Source organism: Sceloporus occidentalis, unplaced genomic scaffold (assembly GCF_023333645.1).
Source record: "Sceloporus occidentalis isolate IW3139 unplaced genomic scaffold, rSceOcc1.0.p SCAF_20, whole genome shotgun sequence".
Lineage (NCBI taxonomy): Eukaryota > Metazoa > Chordata > Lepidosauria > Squamata > Phrynosomatidae > Sceloporus > Sceloporus occidentalis.
In genome coordinates, this window is record NW_028317000.1 from 11724935 (window position 1) to 11743753 (window position 18819).

The window sequence follows — 18819 nt, forward strand, 5'->3', positions numbered from 1 at the left end:
CTTAAGATGTGTGTGTCATTTAAACAGCATAGGCCTGTTACAGACTGCCAAAATAAAGCTGCTTCGGGTCTCTTTGGAGGTATGCTATTTAAATGATGCATGGGTCCTAAGAGTCCGGAGGTCGCGCCAAAGCCACACCTCATTCCTAAGCACTGGAGTGCAGTTTTGGTGCAGTTTCCGGATTCTTAGGATGCATGCATCATTTAAACAGCATACCTCCAAAGAGACCCGAAGCAGCTTTATTTTGGCAGTCTGTAACAGGCCATACTTTCAAAGAGACCTGAAGCAGCTTTAGTTTGGCCTGTCTGTATGGAGCCTATATCTATCTATCTATCTATCTATCTATCTATCTATCTACCTATCTATCTATAGAGAGCCAGCATGGCATAGGAGAGGCAGTGTGATGTAGTGGTTTGAGCATTAGTCTATGACTTTGGAGACTAGGGTTCAAGTTCTGGCTTGACAATATAGACCCATTGAGTGACCTTGGGCAAGTCACACTCTCTCAGCCCCAGAGGATGGCAATGGCAAACCTCTCTGAAGAAACATTTTTTGTGGGTTTTTCGGGATATGTGGCCATGTTTTGGAAGAGTTTCTTCCTGACGTTTCACCAGCATCTGTGGCTGGCCCTTCAGAGACGATGCATCGAAACAGATGCTGGTGAAATGTCAGGAATAAGCTCTTCTAGAACATGGTCTCATAGTCCAAAAAAGCACAAAAAACTATGGATGCCAGCCGTGAAAGCCTTCGACACCCTCTGAAGAAACTTGCCAAGAAAAACCCCAGGATAGGTTCTCCCTTAGGGTTGCCGTAAATCGGAAAGGACTCGAAGGCACACAAGAACAACAAGAATTAGCTTGGCAAAAGGAGATGTTCAATGTTCGCTCCCATTTCCGTGAATCCGTACATAACAAGGCAGGCACATGATGCCAAAGCCAGAGAGGAACCGTGTGAAAGTGAGAGGGAGGTAGAAGAAGGAGAGGTGGCTTGAGGCAGAGCAAGCCATACTCTGGAGATGCCAGTGCGCCTTGGTCCAGCCTCTTTGCAATGCTCCTGTGTGGTGAGAGTGCGGATCAATGCTCACTCTGTGGAACCAAAGCTTGTGGCAGGAAAGGGGTGGAGGACGTGTGGGAAGGCTGGGGAGGGGTGAATGTGGGGGAAGGAGAGCCTCTTTCTCTTTCAGAAGATCCCAGTCCCAGTTTCCTGAGAGGATGGAGGGAGAAAACACCAGACAGCGCTTTGCTTGCTCTGGTTGCATGATGGAGCATGGCAGGAAAAGTCCCAGCAAGTGAGTCTTGCAACTGCTGCAGTGCATCAGATTTATGGACTTATTTATGGATAAATCAGAATAACACCAGACTCTTTTAAACATATCCCGGCCCGGGGATAGAGACTCTGGACATTTGCTTATCCCTAACAGCTGGATTCCTACGCCTGCCAAAGAACAGATAGAAAAGAGGTGCAACTTTCTGCCAGCCTCAAAGCAAGGTATCAGAGGAGCGTCCTTTTCTAGTATGGCTTTCTGGAAGAACCCGGTACCCTCAAACATGCTCTTCTTTGTGCTTCTGGTGGTGCCACTGATTCTAGGCCTTGGTGGCATGGCTGTGGCACTCTCCACTTGCCAAACCCTGGACCTAGAGGTGGCCCGGGCACGGCGGGTACAGGCCGTACGAGGGCAAATCCTTAGCAAACTGCAACTGGTGGCACCTCCAGAGGAAGAAGAAGGAGTTCCTGACCAGCCACCGCCTGAGGTGATGTTACTATACAACAGCACAAAGGAGCTTTCGCGAGAGCGGGTGGTCTGTGGCGGCCGCAGCTCCAGCAGCAGCGAGGAAGAGGAGTACTACGCCAAGGAAGTGCGGCGTGTGGACATGTTGCCCCCTGGGCATGCTGACAGTAAGGGGCATTTAAAAGGGCAATGAGGTAGCTGGACACTGGGCTGCCGGAATGGCCAAAGGGTCAGAATCAAAGAACAACAACCCCAGTTAGGCTGCATCCGCACTCTAGAAATAATCTGGGTTGAAACCACTTTTAACTGCCACAGCTCAAGGCTATGGCATTTCTGGGGACTGGAATTTGTAGAGGCACCAGAGGTCAAACTATAATTCTCAGATTTAGAGTCACAGAATCATAGAATTCTCACATTTCCATAGCACTGAGCCGTGGCAGTTCAAGTGGTGTCAAAGGGGATTGTTTCTGTGGTGCAGATGCAGCCTAGGAGTGTCTTGAAGGATTGGGTGCATATTGTTAAACGAAAGGAAAGTCCTAGAAAGTATATAAAGAGAAGCAACCAGGACTGGGCATGGAATTCAGAGGGTGGAAATATATACATTAGGCCCTTAGTATCTGCTGGGGTTTGGGTCCAGAACCCTCTATGGTTACCAAAATCCGTGGGTGCTCAAGTCCCATTAGATATGATGGTGTAGTAACATGGTGCCTGTATATAAAATGGCAAAATCAAGGTTGGCTTTTAAAGAATTTATTTATTTATTGAATATTTTTCATGCTATGGATGCTTGAATCCGTGGATACAGAGCAACAACCATATCTATTCTTTTTTCATATAGTCACTTTCCAAACTCTGATATAATCAGGAATTGCTAGCTACATAAGAGGTAAGTGGGACTTCCATAGTCAGAGGCAATATGCCATACAAGTTTCATTGCCACAATCTCCTTGCTAAGTTTCAGGAAACATTTAGCAGGCCATCACTGTAAACAGTCGTCTTACCCAACTGGACTCTTCTTCAGTTCTTAGTATACAAAACATAAATAGAAGTGGAGTGGAGTTCACAGGTGCCTATTGACCTCTACGAAGCTCTCCATTATCACACCAAGCAGTTTTTGGGAGAAAGGCAGCATAAAAATGAAATAAATAAGTAAATAAATAAAAATAGTGAGCTACAGGTATGAAGGGCCTGCTTGTTTTCCTATGGAGACTTCACATGTTTGGCTGCAGAGAGTTTATCAGACGAGGAAGGGCTTTGTGTGATGCAATGGGTTATATTCCTCAAAACTGAAATGATCTAAAAACTGCATGTGAGCATATCAGAAAACTGGAGACATGCGCAGCCGCTGCATATTTGTTATCAGTGGACAGCCCACATGACAATAAATCAACAGCGGAGTTAAAAAAAATTACTTTATTGGACTGCAACTTCCAGAACTACTTATAGTGAATGGGAGCTATAGTCCTCCTTTCCAAGACATCATGTTGTTTTCGTCCCAGCCTCCTCTAATGCCTTATACTCTTCTCTTCTGCTTTGCAGACTCCATCACCAGCACCCAAACCAGCCCCTTCTTCTGCCTCCTGCGATTTGATGTCTCTGGAGCTGAACCCAACCTCAGTAGCCTCATTCAAGCTGAACTTCGTGTCTACAGAGTCCCCAATCCCCGGGCAAGAGCCACGGAGCAACGCGTGGAGCTCTATCAGGTTAGAATCACTTCTTCCATTTTCGGATTCCCAGCTACCATTTGCTGCCCATCTTCTCCTTGGCTCACTTTAGCAAGGAGTTGCAGCCTTTTGGTGGAGGACCCAGTTCAGGTTCTAACCCTGGATTTGCCCATTAAGGCCACATTCCCACTTACAGATAAATTGGTCCCCGATCCAAACCGACGGATCGATTCGACATTGAGTTGTGGTTCCCACTACATTTGCCCTGATCGCATTTTCTGGCATGGAATCGAATCAACATAACCCACTTATAGTTCCCATTCACAAATGAATCGATACAACATGATTCGGTTCCAGCCGACTGAAGGGGAAATTGGAATCGATTCCGATCCGCTTGTGGTTCACACTTGCATGGAATTGATTTATAGAAAAAGAAGTGGGGGAAAAAATCAGCGTCAAAAAGACACGGTTTAAATGGGTCTGGAGCATGGCCCCCCTTTTGGAATCGCTTCAGTGATTCGGATGAAGTGGGAATCAGGGTCGTTTAAACCGGTTCGAACCAAATCAGGATCCGGTTTAAAAGGTAGTGGGAATGAGCCGTAAAAGGATCAGGTAGGTGGGGATATGCCAACAGGGCATGATTTTGGGGGAAGGAGTCCAAGATACTATTCAGCAGGGGAAATAGGAGACCTGTGCCGCTACCATCAGGCAGGCTTACCTTAAAGTAAAGGTCTACACTTTACTAGCATCCCATACGATGGTTAAATCTAGTCTAAAATGTTCTAACTGCACTATTGTCTAGGGATGGGATAGATCCTCTGCCTGGATATGTTAGGAAACTGTAACTACTCTGACTAGACAGTACTGGAGTACCGCTCCTCTTCTTCTTCCTTGGCAATAGTCTTTCTTAGTACAAGTAGTTACTTGTATATAATCCTTATATAATAACTTTTATATAACCTTTGTATATAATAATACTTGCATATAATCAAGTACAAGTAGTTATGCTGGAGTTTAGTTCCAAGATCCCCTGTGAATAACAAAATCCGTGTATGCTCAAGTCCCATTAAATGCAATGGTATAGCAAAATGGTGCCCCTTATATAAAATGGGAAAATCAAGGTTTGATACTTGAAATTTATCCTTTTTAAAAATATTTTCAAGCCATGGATGCTTGAATCCATGTATAAAAAATCTGTGGATAAGGAGGGCCAACTGTACTTGTATATAATCAAAGAATAGTAGAACTGGAGGGAACCCAAAGACCATCAGATCAGCTCCCTGCCATCGTTGTGTTTCTTTGGGTCCAAAATGTCTTAGAGAAAGAAATGTCTAGTGCTTTTAAAGCCGGCTGCATATGAAACAGAAATTCATCAGGCATGGCTTTCCTCAACAAAGAATCAAAGACAGGTAAAATTGGAAGAGATTCCCAAGAGTTATTTAGTCCAACTCACTGGTAGTACAGAAAATCCACAGTAAATTAATACTAGATAAATGGCCAACCAACCTTTGGCTAAAAATCTCCAGTGAAGGTGAGGCTACCACTTTCAAAAGCTGCCACTGCCATTATCAAACAGCAATTGTCACCAGGAAGTTCTTCCTAGGAATGGAAAGAATATTTAAAAACATTGGGGAAAATACAGGAAAAATTGTTTGTGATGAAAGTCTGGAGAATCTTGGGGGACTTATTCTGCACAAACTTTGCACATGGCAGTTTGGCGCAGAGAATAGCATTTTCTGTGCAGGAATCAGCATTTTTAGCATGGAAAATAATATTTCAATGAAGACATAGCAATTCAGAAAATGATGTAATTGAAGGTTTGTTCTGCATGAAATTGACAGATGGTTGTTTTGCATAGTCAACTAGATTTTCTCCTTAGGATTTAATATTTCCGCATTGGAATGTTATTTTCTGTTTTCTGTGTAAAACAGCCACTTGCAAATTTGGCACAGAACAAGTCCTGAATTGCAGACAGCCTTTGAAAACGGCGTGGTTTTTTTAACGTTTTCTTGAGGTGGAGAGAAAATTGCTGAAATTACTTGTTGCTCTCGTTGGGAAGACATTTAGTAAAAAATGACATTCCTACTTCTTCCTAGCATTTAGACAGAAAGTCCTGTCTTGTCATTTCAATCTGGCTTTTTCCTGAGTCCTTCTCTTCCTCAGGCTCACTATATCTGGAGATTCAGCCACTCCACCTTTTGGGTTCCAGAGTTTTCTTAATTTGTTGTTGTCACAAGAGCTTCTGCTTAAAATAAATAAAGATTGTTAATCTTAATTTCTGGAAGGCTGTGGTTAGTAGTAGCTGAGCTTTTCTGTTTGGCTGTATAAATCTAGTCCCAGCTGGTTTCAACCTATGCAGTCTATACTAATGAATTAAGCCACTGTTTTTCAAAAAACAGGTTTGTCATATTTGTTTTGTCTTGATTTTGGAAACAACTTTGGGTAGTGTATGAGCAAAGGCACAGTAGAGTGGGCCCTTGGTATCCACTAGGGCTTGGTTCCAGGATCCCTGGTCGATACCAAAATCCATGGATGCTCAAGTCCTATTAAATACAATGGAGAGTAAAATGGTGTCCCTTATATAAAAAGCCAAAATCAAGGTTTGCTCTTTGGAATTTATACATTAAAAAAAAACAAAAAACTTTCAGTCTGTGAATGGTTGAATTGGTAGGTATGGAAAGCTGACTGTATACATTTTAAACACCCCTGCTATAACAACAACCAAACTCTCCCCAGGTGGTCCAGGCAAGGGAACCCTCAGCACCGACCCAGCGCTACGTGGAGAGCCGGACATTACGCCCGACTGACCGGGCCGAATGGGTCTCCTTTGACGTTACAGAGACCGTCAGCCAGTGGTTGGACAGGAGAGGTGAGGGTCCTTCTCTCCCAACCAGTTGTAGCAAGTGGTGGTTCTTCAACAGGCACGGTTTATGTTCACGGGCTTCATGGGTTACCATATTTGACCTGATTTTTCTGACATTTGGGCAACCTGATGGTAAATTTTAGGCATATTTGCTGCCTTCTCCTCCTGCCTTAGGCGTCCTGGGGGTTATTTTGGGCTCATACAGACATGCCAAAATAATGCTGCTTTGGGTCACTTTGGAGGTATGCTGTTTAGATGTTGCATGCGTCCTAAGAGGCCAGAAGCCACACCAAAGCCACGCTCCAGTCCTAAGGACTGGACCACAGCTTTGGCCCAGTTTATGGCCTCTTAGGATGCATGCATCATTTAAACAGCATACCTCCAAAGTGACCTGAAGCAGCTTTGTTTTGGCCTGTCTGTAAAGGCCCTTAGACTGAGAAAATAATCTCGGTAGCAAATGGGTTGACTCTTTGTCATTTACATGCATTTTGAATGCACTTGATTAGTTGGCCAAAAATCCCACTCAACCCAGGATAATCGATATCAAGTTTTTCCCCGAGTTTTCCTAAAAGATTTGCATTCTCAGCTGTGTGAATAACCGATGTGAATAGACCTGGGATAAACCTCTGCATGCCTTGAACATGCTTCAAATACATTTGCGCCATCAACTCCATCGTTATTCATGGTGCTGACATGTGTGAGCAACAGAACATGCAGAGATGTGGTTACGATAAAAAAGAAAAAGCCTGTACAACAAAATGTGTTAGTGAGATTAATTGGATAGTTCTGCTAAAAAAAAGACAATGTCTGAATAGGGTCCTAGTGCTGCCTGTTATAGGGGATGTGCCTGTACCATGGAATACCCGAGTTCTTTAAAGGAAGGGATGCATATAAGGGGAAACATATCAAATTTTAAATTCTCTACAGTACCTCTTGCCTCTAACACCCATTCGTTGTTCATTGTTGTGTGCCTTCAAGTCATTTCTGACTTATGGCTACCCTATTGTGAGATTTCCTTGGCAGGATTTGTTCAGTGCAGGTTTGCCATTGCTTTCCCCTGAGCATTAGAGAGTGTGACTTGCCCAAAGTCACCCAGTGGGTTTCATAGCAGAGTAGGGAATTGAACCCTGGTCTCCAGAGTCACAGTCCAACACTCAAACCACTATGCCATGCTGGCACACACATAAATGTGAAGTCGAGGTCTTTCGTGGCCAACATCCATAGTTTTTTGTGGGTTTTTAGGGCTCTGTGGCAATGTTCTAGAAAAGTTTATTCCTGACCTTTTGCCAGCATCTGTGACTGGCATCTTCAGAGAAATGCTGGTGAAACGTCAGGAATAAACTCTTCTGGAACATGGCCACATAGCCTGAAAAACCCACAAAAAACTAAACACATAAATGCTTGCACGATCTGGACCAACTTTTGCAGCCTACTCTGATATTTCATACTCTGCACTTACTCTGATGAATATTTTAGCTATAGGAGCTGTAGTCCAACACCTCTGGAAGGTGCGAGGTGCTGTTTGCATTCTTGCCTTCATGACTGAGAAATCAGAATTTTCTATTGTAATCATTCTCCACATTTTGTCCTCTTCGCCAGAGAGAAACCTGGGCCTTAAACTGGGGGTGCACTGCCCCTGCTGCACTTTCGTGGCTACTGGAAACACCATTAACCCCAACCACAGCGAGGAACTGGAAGCGCGCTTTGCAGGTATGAAGGCAGGTGTGCATGAGAGGACATGGGGAGGAGATTTCAACCCTCCTATCCTCCCTTTCTCCATAAGGATCTCTCAAAACTGCCTTCTCTCCTCACAGGTCTGGATGATGAACTCATCAAAGAGGCATGGAAAGGACGTGCACGGCCCCCAGATCTCAGTGGCAAAGATCCCCATCTTATTCTCACCCTGCTGCCCCCACATCGGCTGGAGCCTTCCCCAAAGGGCCGACGTCGCAGGGCAGCCAACACCCCCAGATGCTCCAGGTAAGGAAGCACAGCCTGTACAAAGAAGTTTGTCTGATGTATATGTGTATAATATATGTATGATATGCAGGAAAAGGGTGGTCTTTCAGGACCACCCATGGATGAAGATAAATACTGGGGAACTGTGGGGCAGACAAAAGGAAGGGTGTCTTAATACAGAGGATATCATAGAGTTGGAAGAGACCCTAAGGGCCATCCAGTTCAACCCCATTCTGCCATGCAGGAAGGCACAGTCAAAGCATCTCCGACAGATGGCCATCCAGCCTCTGTTTAAAAACCTCCAAAGATGGAGACTCCATCACTCTCCAAGGGATAATGTTTCATGTTAAACTTTGGAATGTGCTGCTACAAAATATACAGTTGACACACTGGACATACTTGAAAGTGCATTAGACAAATCCAGAGAGGATAAGACTATCCATAGCTACTGGTCATAATGGCTATAGGTCACTTCCAGGACCAGAGGCAGTGTGCCTGAGTATATCTCGGGAACATGAGTAAGAGGTTGAGATAATTCTCACCTCTCTCTTGTAGGCTTCTTTCTCGGTCCTCAGGTTGGTTATTGTAAGATCATGGAAACAAAGGAACTAGATAGGCCTTTCATCATGGCTCTTCTCACCTTACATTCTAAAATATCTTACAGGGTATCTATGCATGCTTATGCATGCTTCTGAAAGATACTTCAAAATGTTCATTGATCTGGGGATCTAGAATGGCCCAATAGGAGGAGAGGGTCAACATAGCTCCTACAAGTCCTCTCCCCTAGCTGTGTCTCATTTCCCCAATTCATCCTGGGATGTCATCCTAACACCTTATTTCGGGAAGTTGCACAGACTGTAAGGAGGGAATGCAGGCACTGACAGAGCAACCTGCATTGGCTGCTAGAAAGTGCAGCAATTCCTACCTTTAATCACAGGAACTATAAACTGGGATTTCTCCTGGTACAATAGTCAATATAACATATTGTCAATTGAACAGTCTTTGAAGACTATCAAGACTTAGCAAACTGGGTACAATGATAATATGTCTACTTTTATTGGCAAGATTGTACAAACTCTGAATGCAGAGATTGTGTTTGGACCTGTTGTATGTTAGGAGACCCTCTTGGGTACTTTTGGTCTGCTTCTTGCAGCTGTCTTCTCCTTTAGGAATACCATTTTGTTTTGTGTGTCTGTGTGTTGTGTGCCTTCAAGTCATTTCTGATTTATGTCGACCCTAAGGCAAACATATCACAGTGATTTCTTGGCAGGATTTATTCCGGGGAGGTTTGCCATTGCCTTCCCCTGAGGCTGAGAATGTGTGACTCACCCACGGTCACCCAATGGGTTTCATGGCCAAGCGGGGAATCGAACCCTGGACTCCAGAGTTGTAGTCCAACACTCAAACCACTACGCCACACCGGCTTTTTCCTAATAGCACAACAGCCCAAATGCATATAAATTTATACATGCCAAAAAAACCTCTTCATCCCATTTTTGATCATGCCTAACTCCTTGCAAAAAGAAAAAGCCAGTAATTGCATGTTGTGCTAAGAGAAAGTCACTTCCTTCCATCTCATTGCTAAACAAACCTCACAAGCACGCCTGTGTTACTTCTAATGCTTTTGGGTAGTCCTGTGCCACTGCAAACTTCTTTGAGCACTTCTCTGCCAGCACTTAATAAATCTTAAAACCTCTCCCATGCCACTGCTAGCCCTGAAGAGCAATCCTATGCTGCTGCTAAACCTTACAAGTACCCTATATTTCTGCTAAATTTTATGAGCACTCTCACATCACTACTGCCTGAGAACTTTTGGTTGTGACTGCTGACCCTTCTTGAGCACTCCCATGCTGCTGCCAAGTGCTTCTGCATCTCTGTTAAACCTCATTATCACACCCATTTGTTTCATTCTCATCCCTGCCACTGCTTTGATATCATCGTCATCATCATCCCTGAGATGTAGAGCCTTATCGTATTACACTCATCCCTCCACATTTGCAGTTTTGGCTTTTGCGGATTTGATTATTCACGGATTTTATGACTACAGTTGGCCCTTCTTATCCACGGATTTATTATCCACGGGTTCAAGCATCCATGGCTTGAATATATTTTAAAAAGTATAAATTCCAAATAGCAAACCCTGATTTTGCATTTTACAGGGGACACCACTTTGTTATGATATTATATTTAATGGGATTTGAACATCCACAGATTTTGTTATCTATGGGGGATCCTGGAACCAAGCCCCAGCGAATAACAAGGACCCACTGCATGTTCTCGCTAAGAATATTTAGGTCCTCCAGCACAACTCTGTGGTCAACTTTAACCAAAAGTCACACTGAAGGACCTAGAGATTCCTTGAGAGAACACTCCACTGGGCCTTTGTAGCTCCTCCAGCGCAGTTCTATGGTCAATATCTGGCAGATGTTAACCACAGAGTTGCACTGGAGGACCTAGAAATTCCTAGAGAGGGGTTCTCTTAGGTAAAAACATAGTGTTTTTGTTATTTGCGAGTTTTCCACATTCATGGGGTTGCTGTGCCCCTAACCCCAGCGAATGTGGAGAAAGAAGTGTATTAAACAAACTTGGGAGGCAAAGAAAAGACATGACTGTTCCCCCCTCCCTCTACATGATTCTTGTTCTCTTCAGGTTGTTAAAGCATGAGAGAGCATTGTAAAAGCCTCATTTTTGCCAAATGGATTATTTCAATTTGGCAAATGGGACACTTTTACGACCCTGTCCCATGGTTTTACGAAAGAGAACAACATTGTGAAGAGAGAGAAATTAAAAGACCTACCTTTTCATTTGCTTCCCAAGTTTGTTTAATAATGCAATAAGGCTCTTACACTAGATTTTGATTGAATGATTGTCCAGGGAAGCTTCCACCAGATTGCAATGATTAAAACACAATAAAAAATTATGGATACACACCAGCAGAGTGTGCTTCCCTTAAGCAACACCAGCCTAGGGCAATTTCTCTGCAGCAGAGAGGTATGCTAGAGGAAAGCAAGCTCCCCACAACTGCTCCTTTTCTAGACCATAGGTTGGAAACATTATTGTCCTTGATCAATGAACCAAAAGCCTGTATCCAGTGGTCATTGTAGAACAAAGGTAGCAACTTTTAAAGCTCTGCTCTGGCCAGGGGTTGAGACCAGAATGGCCATCCTTTTTGCTGTCCAGTGGTTGCTCTTAGTCTTGGAGAGACACAATTAGCAGAGTGCTTCTGGATTCTGCCTTTTCATACATATTTATGAATCCTTTACATGTTGGAATAATTGTTTTTGTTAGCTGCCTTCAAGTCAACTTTGACTTATGGAGTCCCTATGAATGACCCTCCAAGTAGAGTGGGTGTCTCCTTCCTTGGAGGTATTTAAACAGAGGCTGGATGTCCATCTGTCGAGGATGCTTTGATTGAAAGTTCCTGCATGGCAGAATGGGGTTGGACTGGATGGCCCTTGCGGTCTCTTCCAACTTTACAATTCTATGATTCTATAAGTCACTCTATCCTCAACAGCCCTGCTCAGGTATTGCAGACTCAGGGCCACTGTGGCTTGCATAGAATCATAGAGTTGGAAGAGACCACAAGGGCCATCTAGTCCAACCCCATTCTGCCATGCAGGAACTCTCAATCATAGCATACCAGACAGATGGCCATCCAGCCTCTGTTTAAAGACCTTCAAGGAAGGAGATTCCACTACACTCCGAGGGAGTTTGTTCCACTGTCAAACAGCCCTTATTGTCAGGACGTTCCTTCTAATGTTGAGCTGGAATCTCTTTTCCTGTAGCTTGCATCCATTGTTCCAGGTCCTGCTCCCTGGAGCAGCAGAAAACAAGCTTGCTCCATGATTATCTCCATCTGGTATTCAGTTTTTCTCTTTTCCTACTACCCTCAATCTTACCTAGCATTATTGTCTTTTCTAGTGAGTCATGTCTTCTCATAATATGGTCACTTTAGTCATCTTGGCCAAATTTATTCATCAATTTAGTCATCTTGTCTATAGAGAGATCCGTTCTAATTTGCTCTCGGGCCCATTTATTTGTCTTTTTAGCAGTTCCCTGTAGTCCTCCAGCACTACATTTCAAATGAGTTTATTAGATTTTTTTTTTTTACTGTCCAGCTTTCACAACCATACGTAGAAACTTGAAATATGATGACATGGACAATCCTGACTTTAGTATTCAGTGATACATCTTTACACTTCAGGATCTTGTCTAGTTCCTTCATAGCTGCCGTTCCTAAACTTACTCTTCTTTTGATTTCTTGAGTGTAGTCTCCATTCTGATTTACTGAGCTGAGCTATGGAAACTCTTTCACTATTTCAGTGTCTTCATCATCTACTTTAAAGTTCTGTAAATCAACAGAGGTATTTATTTTTGTTTTCTTATTTAATGTTCAGTTGTAAGCCTGCCTTTGCACTTTCTGCTTTGGCTTTCTTCAACAACCGTTCCAAGCCTTTGGCCTTTTTCCAAGTCATTGCTTCCTTCCAACGCTATGTTTCTATTATTCTAAGTACAGGACACCAGCCTCATTTATATATCTCAGCTATTTTTGTTCAGCCGGTGCCGCCTCCTGTAGCTGTTAGTCCCATTGGTTAATATGGTGTGAATTTGCTGCTTTTATACTTATGTTTTTTTCTCCTTACTCCCTGCCCACAACTCCACCTTCTTCCAGGAGTACAGATCAGGGCTGCTGCCTCCGCACCCTCTACATTGATTTCCGCAAAGATCTGAAATGGAAGTGGATCCACCAGCCCAAAGGTTACAAGGCCAATTTTTGTGCTGGAAGCTGCCGTTATGTATGGAGCACTGACACACAGTACAACATGGTGAGAGTGGGCCCATGCCATCCCAGGGGACTGTATCTCTCTGTCCCAACTTGCAGTCAGACTGTTCTAGTAATGTATTGCTATGGGTCCTGATGGTCTCACAGTGCTCTGTATCAACATGGAGAACTGTGGGACCACCGGGACTCCTAGCAATACATTACTAGGGCCCTTATCACATGAGCAAAATTTGAAGTTATCCCAGGGTCAGTGTGAAGGCAATGTGAAGGCAATGCAGGGGTAATCATTGGGTTTCAAGTTTGTTTATCACACGATGCCAAACGCAATCAGGAGCCATCTTAAACACAATTGGGAGTCATTCCAGGGCTAGGTAAATTCGGGGGGAAGAGGATTTACTTAACCCCGGAATGACCCTGAAATGACTCCCAATTGTGTTTAAGATGGCTCCTGATTGAAACCCCATGATTGTCCCTGCATTGCCTTCACCTTGACCCTGGGATAACTTCAAATTTTGCTCGTGTGATAAGGGCCTTGGACAGGGTGACTGCAAAAGTGCAACACAGAGAGCTTGGAAAATTACCTTTTTTGGATAATACCAAAATCTCTCAGCCGGCATTCTGGAACTTGTCATCTGAAAAACCTAACTTTTCCAAGTTCTGCAAGATAACAATTCTTGGATGGTTTCAGAGTAGTATGTTTTCCCTCCAGTATGTTCCTACTTTCTCTTGTTTCTTTTAATTTGGAGTCACTGCTGCTCCCATTCTCCATCTGTAGTAGTGACAAAGTGGATAAAAAATTAATATTAACACCATGCATGGTGCTTTATGATATAACATAAGCATAAGAGAAAGAAAGAAGGAAAATCCTTCACTTTGTGAAGTTTAAAGTCTTTAGACCAGCGGGTTTCAATATTTGTGTACCCCAAAAGGTCCATGTTGTATCAGTGAGCCTCGAGTAAATGGAGGGAAGTGCTGCTTATGTTTGTTTGACTTTTTTAAAAGTGTCGTGGGATTTGCACATTGTCCTGCAGTGTGAGGAGGTAAACCTTAATGCTGAGTCTAGCTTCTCCCTCATGCTTCACTTATTGGGTTTCTGATCTCTAAGGGCCCGAACAGACAGGCCAAAATAAAGCTGGTTCGGGTCACTTTGGAGGTATGCTGTTTAAACGCTGCAGGCATCCTAGGAGGCTGGAAGCCACGCCAAAGTCATGCTCCAGTCCTAAGGACTAAAGTGCAGCTTCTGGCCTCTTAAGATGTGTGTGTCATTTAAACAGCATACCTCCAAAATGACCCGAAGCAGCTTTATTCTGGCCTGTCTGTTTGGGCCCTAAGTTATCCTTACCTACCTAAGAAGGAGAGTCAATCTCACCTTCCATCCTGCCTCAGGTTGAATCAGGAGAGGGCTTTTTGTGCTCCAGCACCTTCAGCCTGAGGAATTGGTTTCTGAGAAAAATTTCCCTGGTTTGTGGGTCAAGAGGCCTTGATTTGTATTGCCGGTACCATCCTAATGTGGTACACTCAGTCGGTGGTATGGTCAGCCTCAGCTTAATAGATATGGATTACATTGCCAAGTTCTCCTGTGATGAGGAGTTGGTAGATTGCACAAGCACCTTTGAGTCGATCAGAAAGAATGAATTGATCCACCCCTACTGGGATATGGTTCCCTTTTGTGCTGCAGAGGTGGCTTGAGAGTGTGACGTTGGTGCATCTGACCAGTGGCATCACTGAAGGTGCAGGAGGTGCAGTCCACACTGGGAGACACCCCAGAAGAGGGCTGACACTCCTCTTGCTGTGCTCCTCTGAGGTTGTGGCAGTGATAAAGGCCTCCTCGTGAGGAGATATCCACCGCTGCAGTAAAGCAAAGGGCCCAGCATGCCCCCAGCAGCCCCAGTACACACACCAGTGACACCAGGGGTGAGGATGCCACTGGATTTGATCATACTAGAGAGTTGTCAGGCATGGTTTCGTCTGCGTGGGTAAGTCCATTGGACATTCCCACTCCTACTCTGCTCCCATCCCTAGGTATCAATGATTATCAATAGCTTTTTGTGGGTTTTCGGGCTATGTGGCCATGTTCTAGAATAGTTTACTCCTGACATTTCACCAGCATTTGTGGCTAGCATCTTCAGAGAAGATGGCAGTCACAGATGCTGGCGAAACGTCAGGAACAAACATGGCCACATAGCCCGAAAAACCCACAAAAAACTATGGATGCTGACCATGAAAGCCTTTAATGTCACAATGGTTATCAGTGGTTAAGAGTTCCCTTATGAGTTATGTAACTGGCTTTCCCTCATAGCCAGGAAGACTGTGGAACTCGGGGTGTTGGAGTGGGTGTAATGGCAGCAAGTCTGTTAGCTGGCCAAGGTGGTAGATGCGTTGAGCCCATTCGGAAAGGTATGGGGGGGGGGGGGGGAAAGCAAGCTCAGTAAATAGCTTTGCGATCCTCACATGCCCTCCAGTGGCCAAGAAGTGCATCATGCTTCAGATGCTTCATCTTTTTCTAAGGAGGGAGGAATGTCTGAAGGGGACACCTTAGATGGTTTCTCCCCTTCGTAGTGTCACTAGGATTAGCGTCACACGCTGCAGTAACTCATGGTGTCACCCCTGCATTGACCTTCTCTTATACCATACCATACAGAATCCTTAGTAATCTTTTTTGTACTACTGTAAAGCTATAGCCATGTTAGTCTGTAGAATCAGTATGTGGAGAGACCTTGTAGTACCTTGTGGACTAACTGAAAGAAAGAAATTGGCAGCATAAGCTTCCGTAGGTTTCAGTCTGCTTCCTCAGATGCATTACAAATGTTACCCATAAATCATAATTCACTGAATATATCACTGAATGACATTTTAATAGTTGTGACATAAACAACTAGCAAAATTAAAATTATGCCCAGCCCTAACCTAATGGTAGGCTTGGCCCTAGAAATAGAGAGGTGGGATCCCATAAATGTTTAAGGGGGTCCCATAAGTGCTTAAGGCATAAGAGCCAGACACAGGGAACCCAGCAGAGATCAAGTGTTTCAACAAGTGAGAGGAGCGGTCAATTGATCTTCTCCACTGTTTCTTTCTTCAACCTTTTCTCCCAGGTGCTTCCTTTGTACAACAAGCTGAATCCAGAAGCCTCGGCTGCTCCTTGCTGCGTCCCTCATGAGTTGGAGCCCTTGACCATCCTCTACTATGTCGGTCGCTTGCCCAAAGTGCAACAACTCAGCAATATGGTTGTCAAGTCTTGTCGGTGCCGTTAAGAATGAGTGTATGTTACTATGGGATCCTGAGACACTTCTCCAACAATTTTCCGGGGCCACCAAGGTATTCTACCTTGACCCAATATCTCCCCCACCCAGTTCCACCATATTTATTCTGACCCAGCCTTCCAGGGAGAACCTCCTCTTCTTCCTTTTGTGCTTCTACCAACCAGTGAAAGACCACTCCTTATGCTCTGGCTCAGGTCACAAATGAATGTCCTCACCTTACATTTGCCCAGATAAGATGAAAGCAACTGGTGAGGCTTTGTCTTTGGTCTCTCTTGTACTACACAGTTATTTGTGGTTATTGTTAACCACCTTCGAATCACTCTCAAGTCATGGTGACCCTATGGATGAGACATCTCCAGACTCTCTATCCTCCCCTACTACTTAGATCCTATAAATTTATACCCATGGCCTCCTTAATAGAGTCCATCCATCTCACAGGTAGCCTTCCTCTTTCTCCTTCCCTCCACCTTTCCTAGCAATATTGTCTTTTCCAATGAGGCATTCCTTCTTATGATGTGGCCAAAGTACGATAGCCTCGACTTTATCATCCTGGCTTTCTGGCTCCATCCGTTCTAGGACTATTTGTGTGTCTTTTTGGCTGTCTATGGGATCCTCAGCACTCTTCTCCAGCATCACGTCTCCAACGAATGGATTCTCTTCCCATCCGCTTTCTTCACTGTCCAGCTCTCGCATCCGTACATGGCAAGAGGGAATACAATGGCTTGTGTGATTCTAACTTTTGTGCTCAGTTGTATATCTTTACTCTTTGGGAACTCTTCTGGTTCTTTCATAGCTGCCCTGCAGTCCCTATTCTGATCAATCTTTATTCCAAGATATGGGAACTCGTTTACTATTTCAATTTCCTCGTGTTCTAGGTTGCATTTGTGTAGATCTTCTGTGGTCATTATTTTTGTTTTCTTTATGTTGAGCAGTGAGCCTCCCTTTGCACTTTCTTCCTTGATCTTCCTTAGTAGCCATTCCAGTTGTGTGCAAAACAAAGCGACTTAAGAAGTCAGATGTAGCCATTGCTTTTAAAGATGTGCTCAGCTCAGGAATTTGTTTTCAGTACCAGACCACCAAAGATCTTTTATGAACAAATCTAGCCCTGTTTTACTCCAAGCTTCCTTGATTTCAGTAGCCTGGGGGTTTTGGCTTCTTGTTGTTGCTGTTGTATACACATGAGGGTTGGAAATGGTTTCCCATCTATTGCTGATCCTCAGGACAGAGGGACCAGATGTTCTCCTTTTCCAGGACATCTCCTCCATTTCCACCGTTCTCACCAATACTCTCCTCATCAAAGGGTCATGTGCCGCCAATGCAAAGTCAACGTGAAGAAGTCCCCTTTTCTGTCCCTGTCTATTCCTTTCTTCCCATTTCCTTTCAATCATAAGTAACTGGTTCAACCTTTGCATTTCCCTGTCTCAGGTTTACAAGCTCTCATTTTATTTTCCTCTTTAACCTGGATTGGTCAGTCCATTATATGAGCATTATGTGCTCTTTCTCCAGAGGGAATGTGTGATCTCTCTCTCTCTCTCTTTTCTTTACCTGCCCAAGCTTCTTGCAAACTCTCTGTTTGAAGCTTTTTGGGAATTCCAAAATGTCCTCCACTCTGAGTGTGCCTAAGAAGCATGCATTTATATTTCTAGGAGCATTTTTAGCTTTTATTTGGGAATGTTCTCCATTTTTCTTGAATGTTCTCCATTTTTTACGGTGCCTTGTCCTCCTTTGCAGTTAGGACATCTGGTCACCTTGCCTCAGAATAGCTCCCAGTAGGTCTTATTTCTGTCCATTCCTGTGGAATACTTCCCAAGTTTAGTTACTCAGCTTTAAGATGGCACATTTTCAGTGGCATTCCCCTGTTTCATCGTGTTTTTCGAGTGTGAGGTCCTGAGACGTGGGTTTGATGATCTCCTTTTCTCAGGTTGAGCAGCAGCAGTCTGTCTGTGCAGCCTGAAATCTGTCAAGCCCTCTTCCATTATTTTGGAGGAAATCCCGCAGCAGTTCATGATGCGCATGCATGCACACACATGCACATAGGGGCTCTCAAAACGGAGTGCCTGTTGAAGGCTTGGCACAGAGGCAACAAGTGCAAACAGAGGGCAGAGTGGCATGTGGAGCAGCAGGTTGCCACACAAAGGATCCCTTCATTGGGAAAAAGGAATATGGAGCACCGAGAGAAGCAAGACTTTGTGTTTTAATGCTATAAGGAGGAGGGATTCGGGGAGGGGGGGAGATAGGAAGAGAGGCAGACAGAAGGGAGTGAGGGGGCCTTAGCTTGACTACAGGTAAATATTTGAGAGGGGAACTGCTTTAGGGTTTTGGCCTTGGAGCTGAATGTGCACAAACAAGACACAGATGGAGATGGGGAGGCCTATCTTTTTGGAGGAGATGGCAAGGTCACAGTGTCCCCCTCCATTCCTTTTTGTACAGTCCCAACCTAAGAAGATGTGATGGCAAGGACAACTGGGTTTGGGAGAAGGGATTTCCCTTGCCCTAGAGCATTTCCAAGGGGTTTATTAATTTAAAATTAAGAAAAACAAACGACAAAAGTAATTTGACTG

At 44.2% G+C, this 18819-nt stretch overlaps 1 protein-coding gene across 1 annotated transcript; it reads left to right on the forward strand.

Annotated features, from left to right (window-relative positions):
* Positions 1 to 1514: 1514 nt before the first annotated feature.
* LOC149302015 (transforming growth factor beta-2 proprotein-like) lies at positions 1515 to 17219 on the forward strand. Its single transcript, XM_089483608.1, has 7 exons — positions 1515 to 1896; positions 3269 to 3432; positions 6130 to 6262; positions 7856 to 7966; positions 8071 to 8236; positions 12888 to 13041; positions 16091 to 17219. The coding sequence occupies exons 1-7, from the start codon at positions 1515 to 1517 to the stop codon at positions 16247 to 16249; spliced, it is 1269 nt and encodes a 422-aa protein (XP_089339734.1). The 3' UTR covers positions 16250 to 17219.
* Positions 17220 to 18819: the final 1600 nt, after the last annotated feature.

What these genes read in the sequence shown, in the direction of transcription:
- LOC149302015 (XM_089483608.1), top strand. Translation starts at nt 1,515, where the DNA reads ATGGCTTTCTGGAAGAACCCGGTACCCTCAAACATGCTCTTCTTTGTG. An exon ending in AACACCCCCAGATGCTCCAG is followed by an intron (nt 8,237 to 12,887) that starts GTAAGGAAGCAC and finishes ACCTTCTTCCAG; the next exon opens with GAGTACAGATCAGGGCTGCT. An exon ending in CTGACACACAGTACAACATG is followed by an intron (nt 13,042 to 16,090) that starts GTGAGAGTGGGC and finishes CTTTTCTCCCAG; the next exon opens with GTGCTTCCTTTGTACAACAA.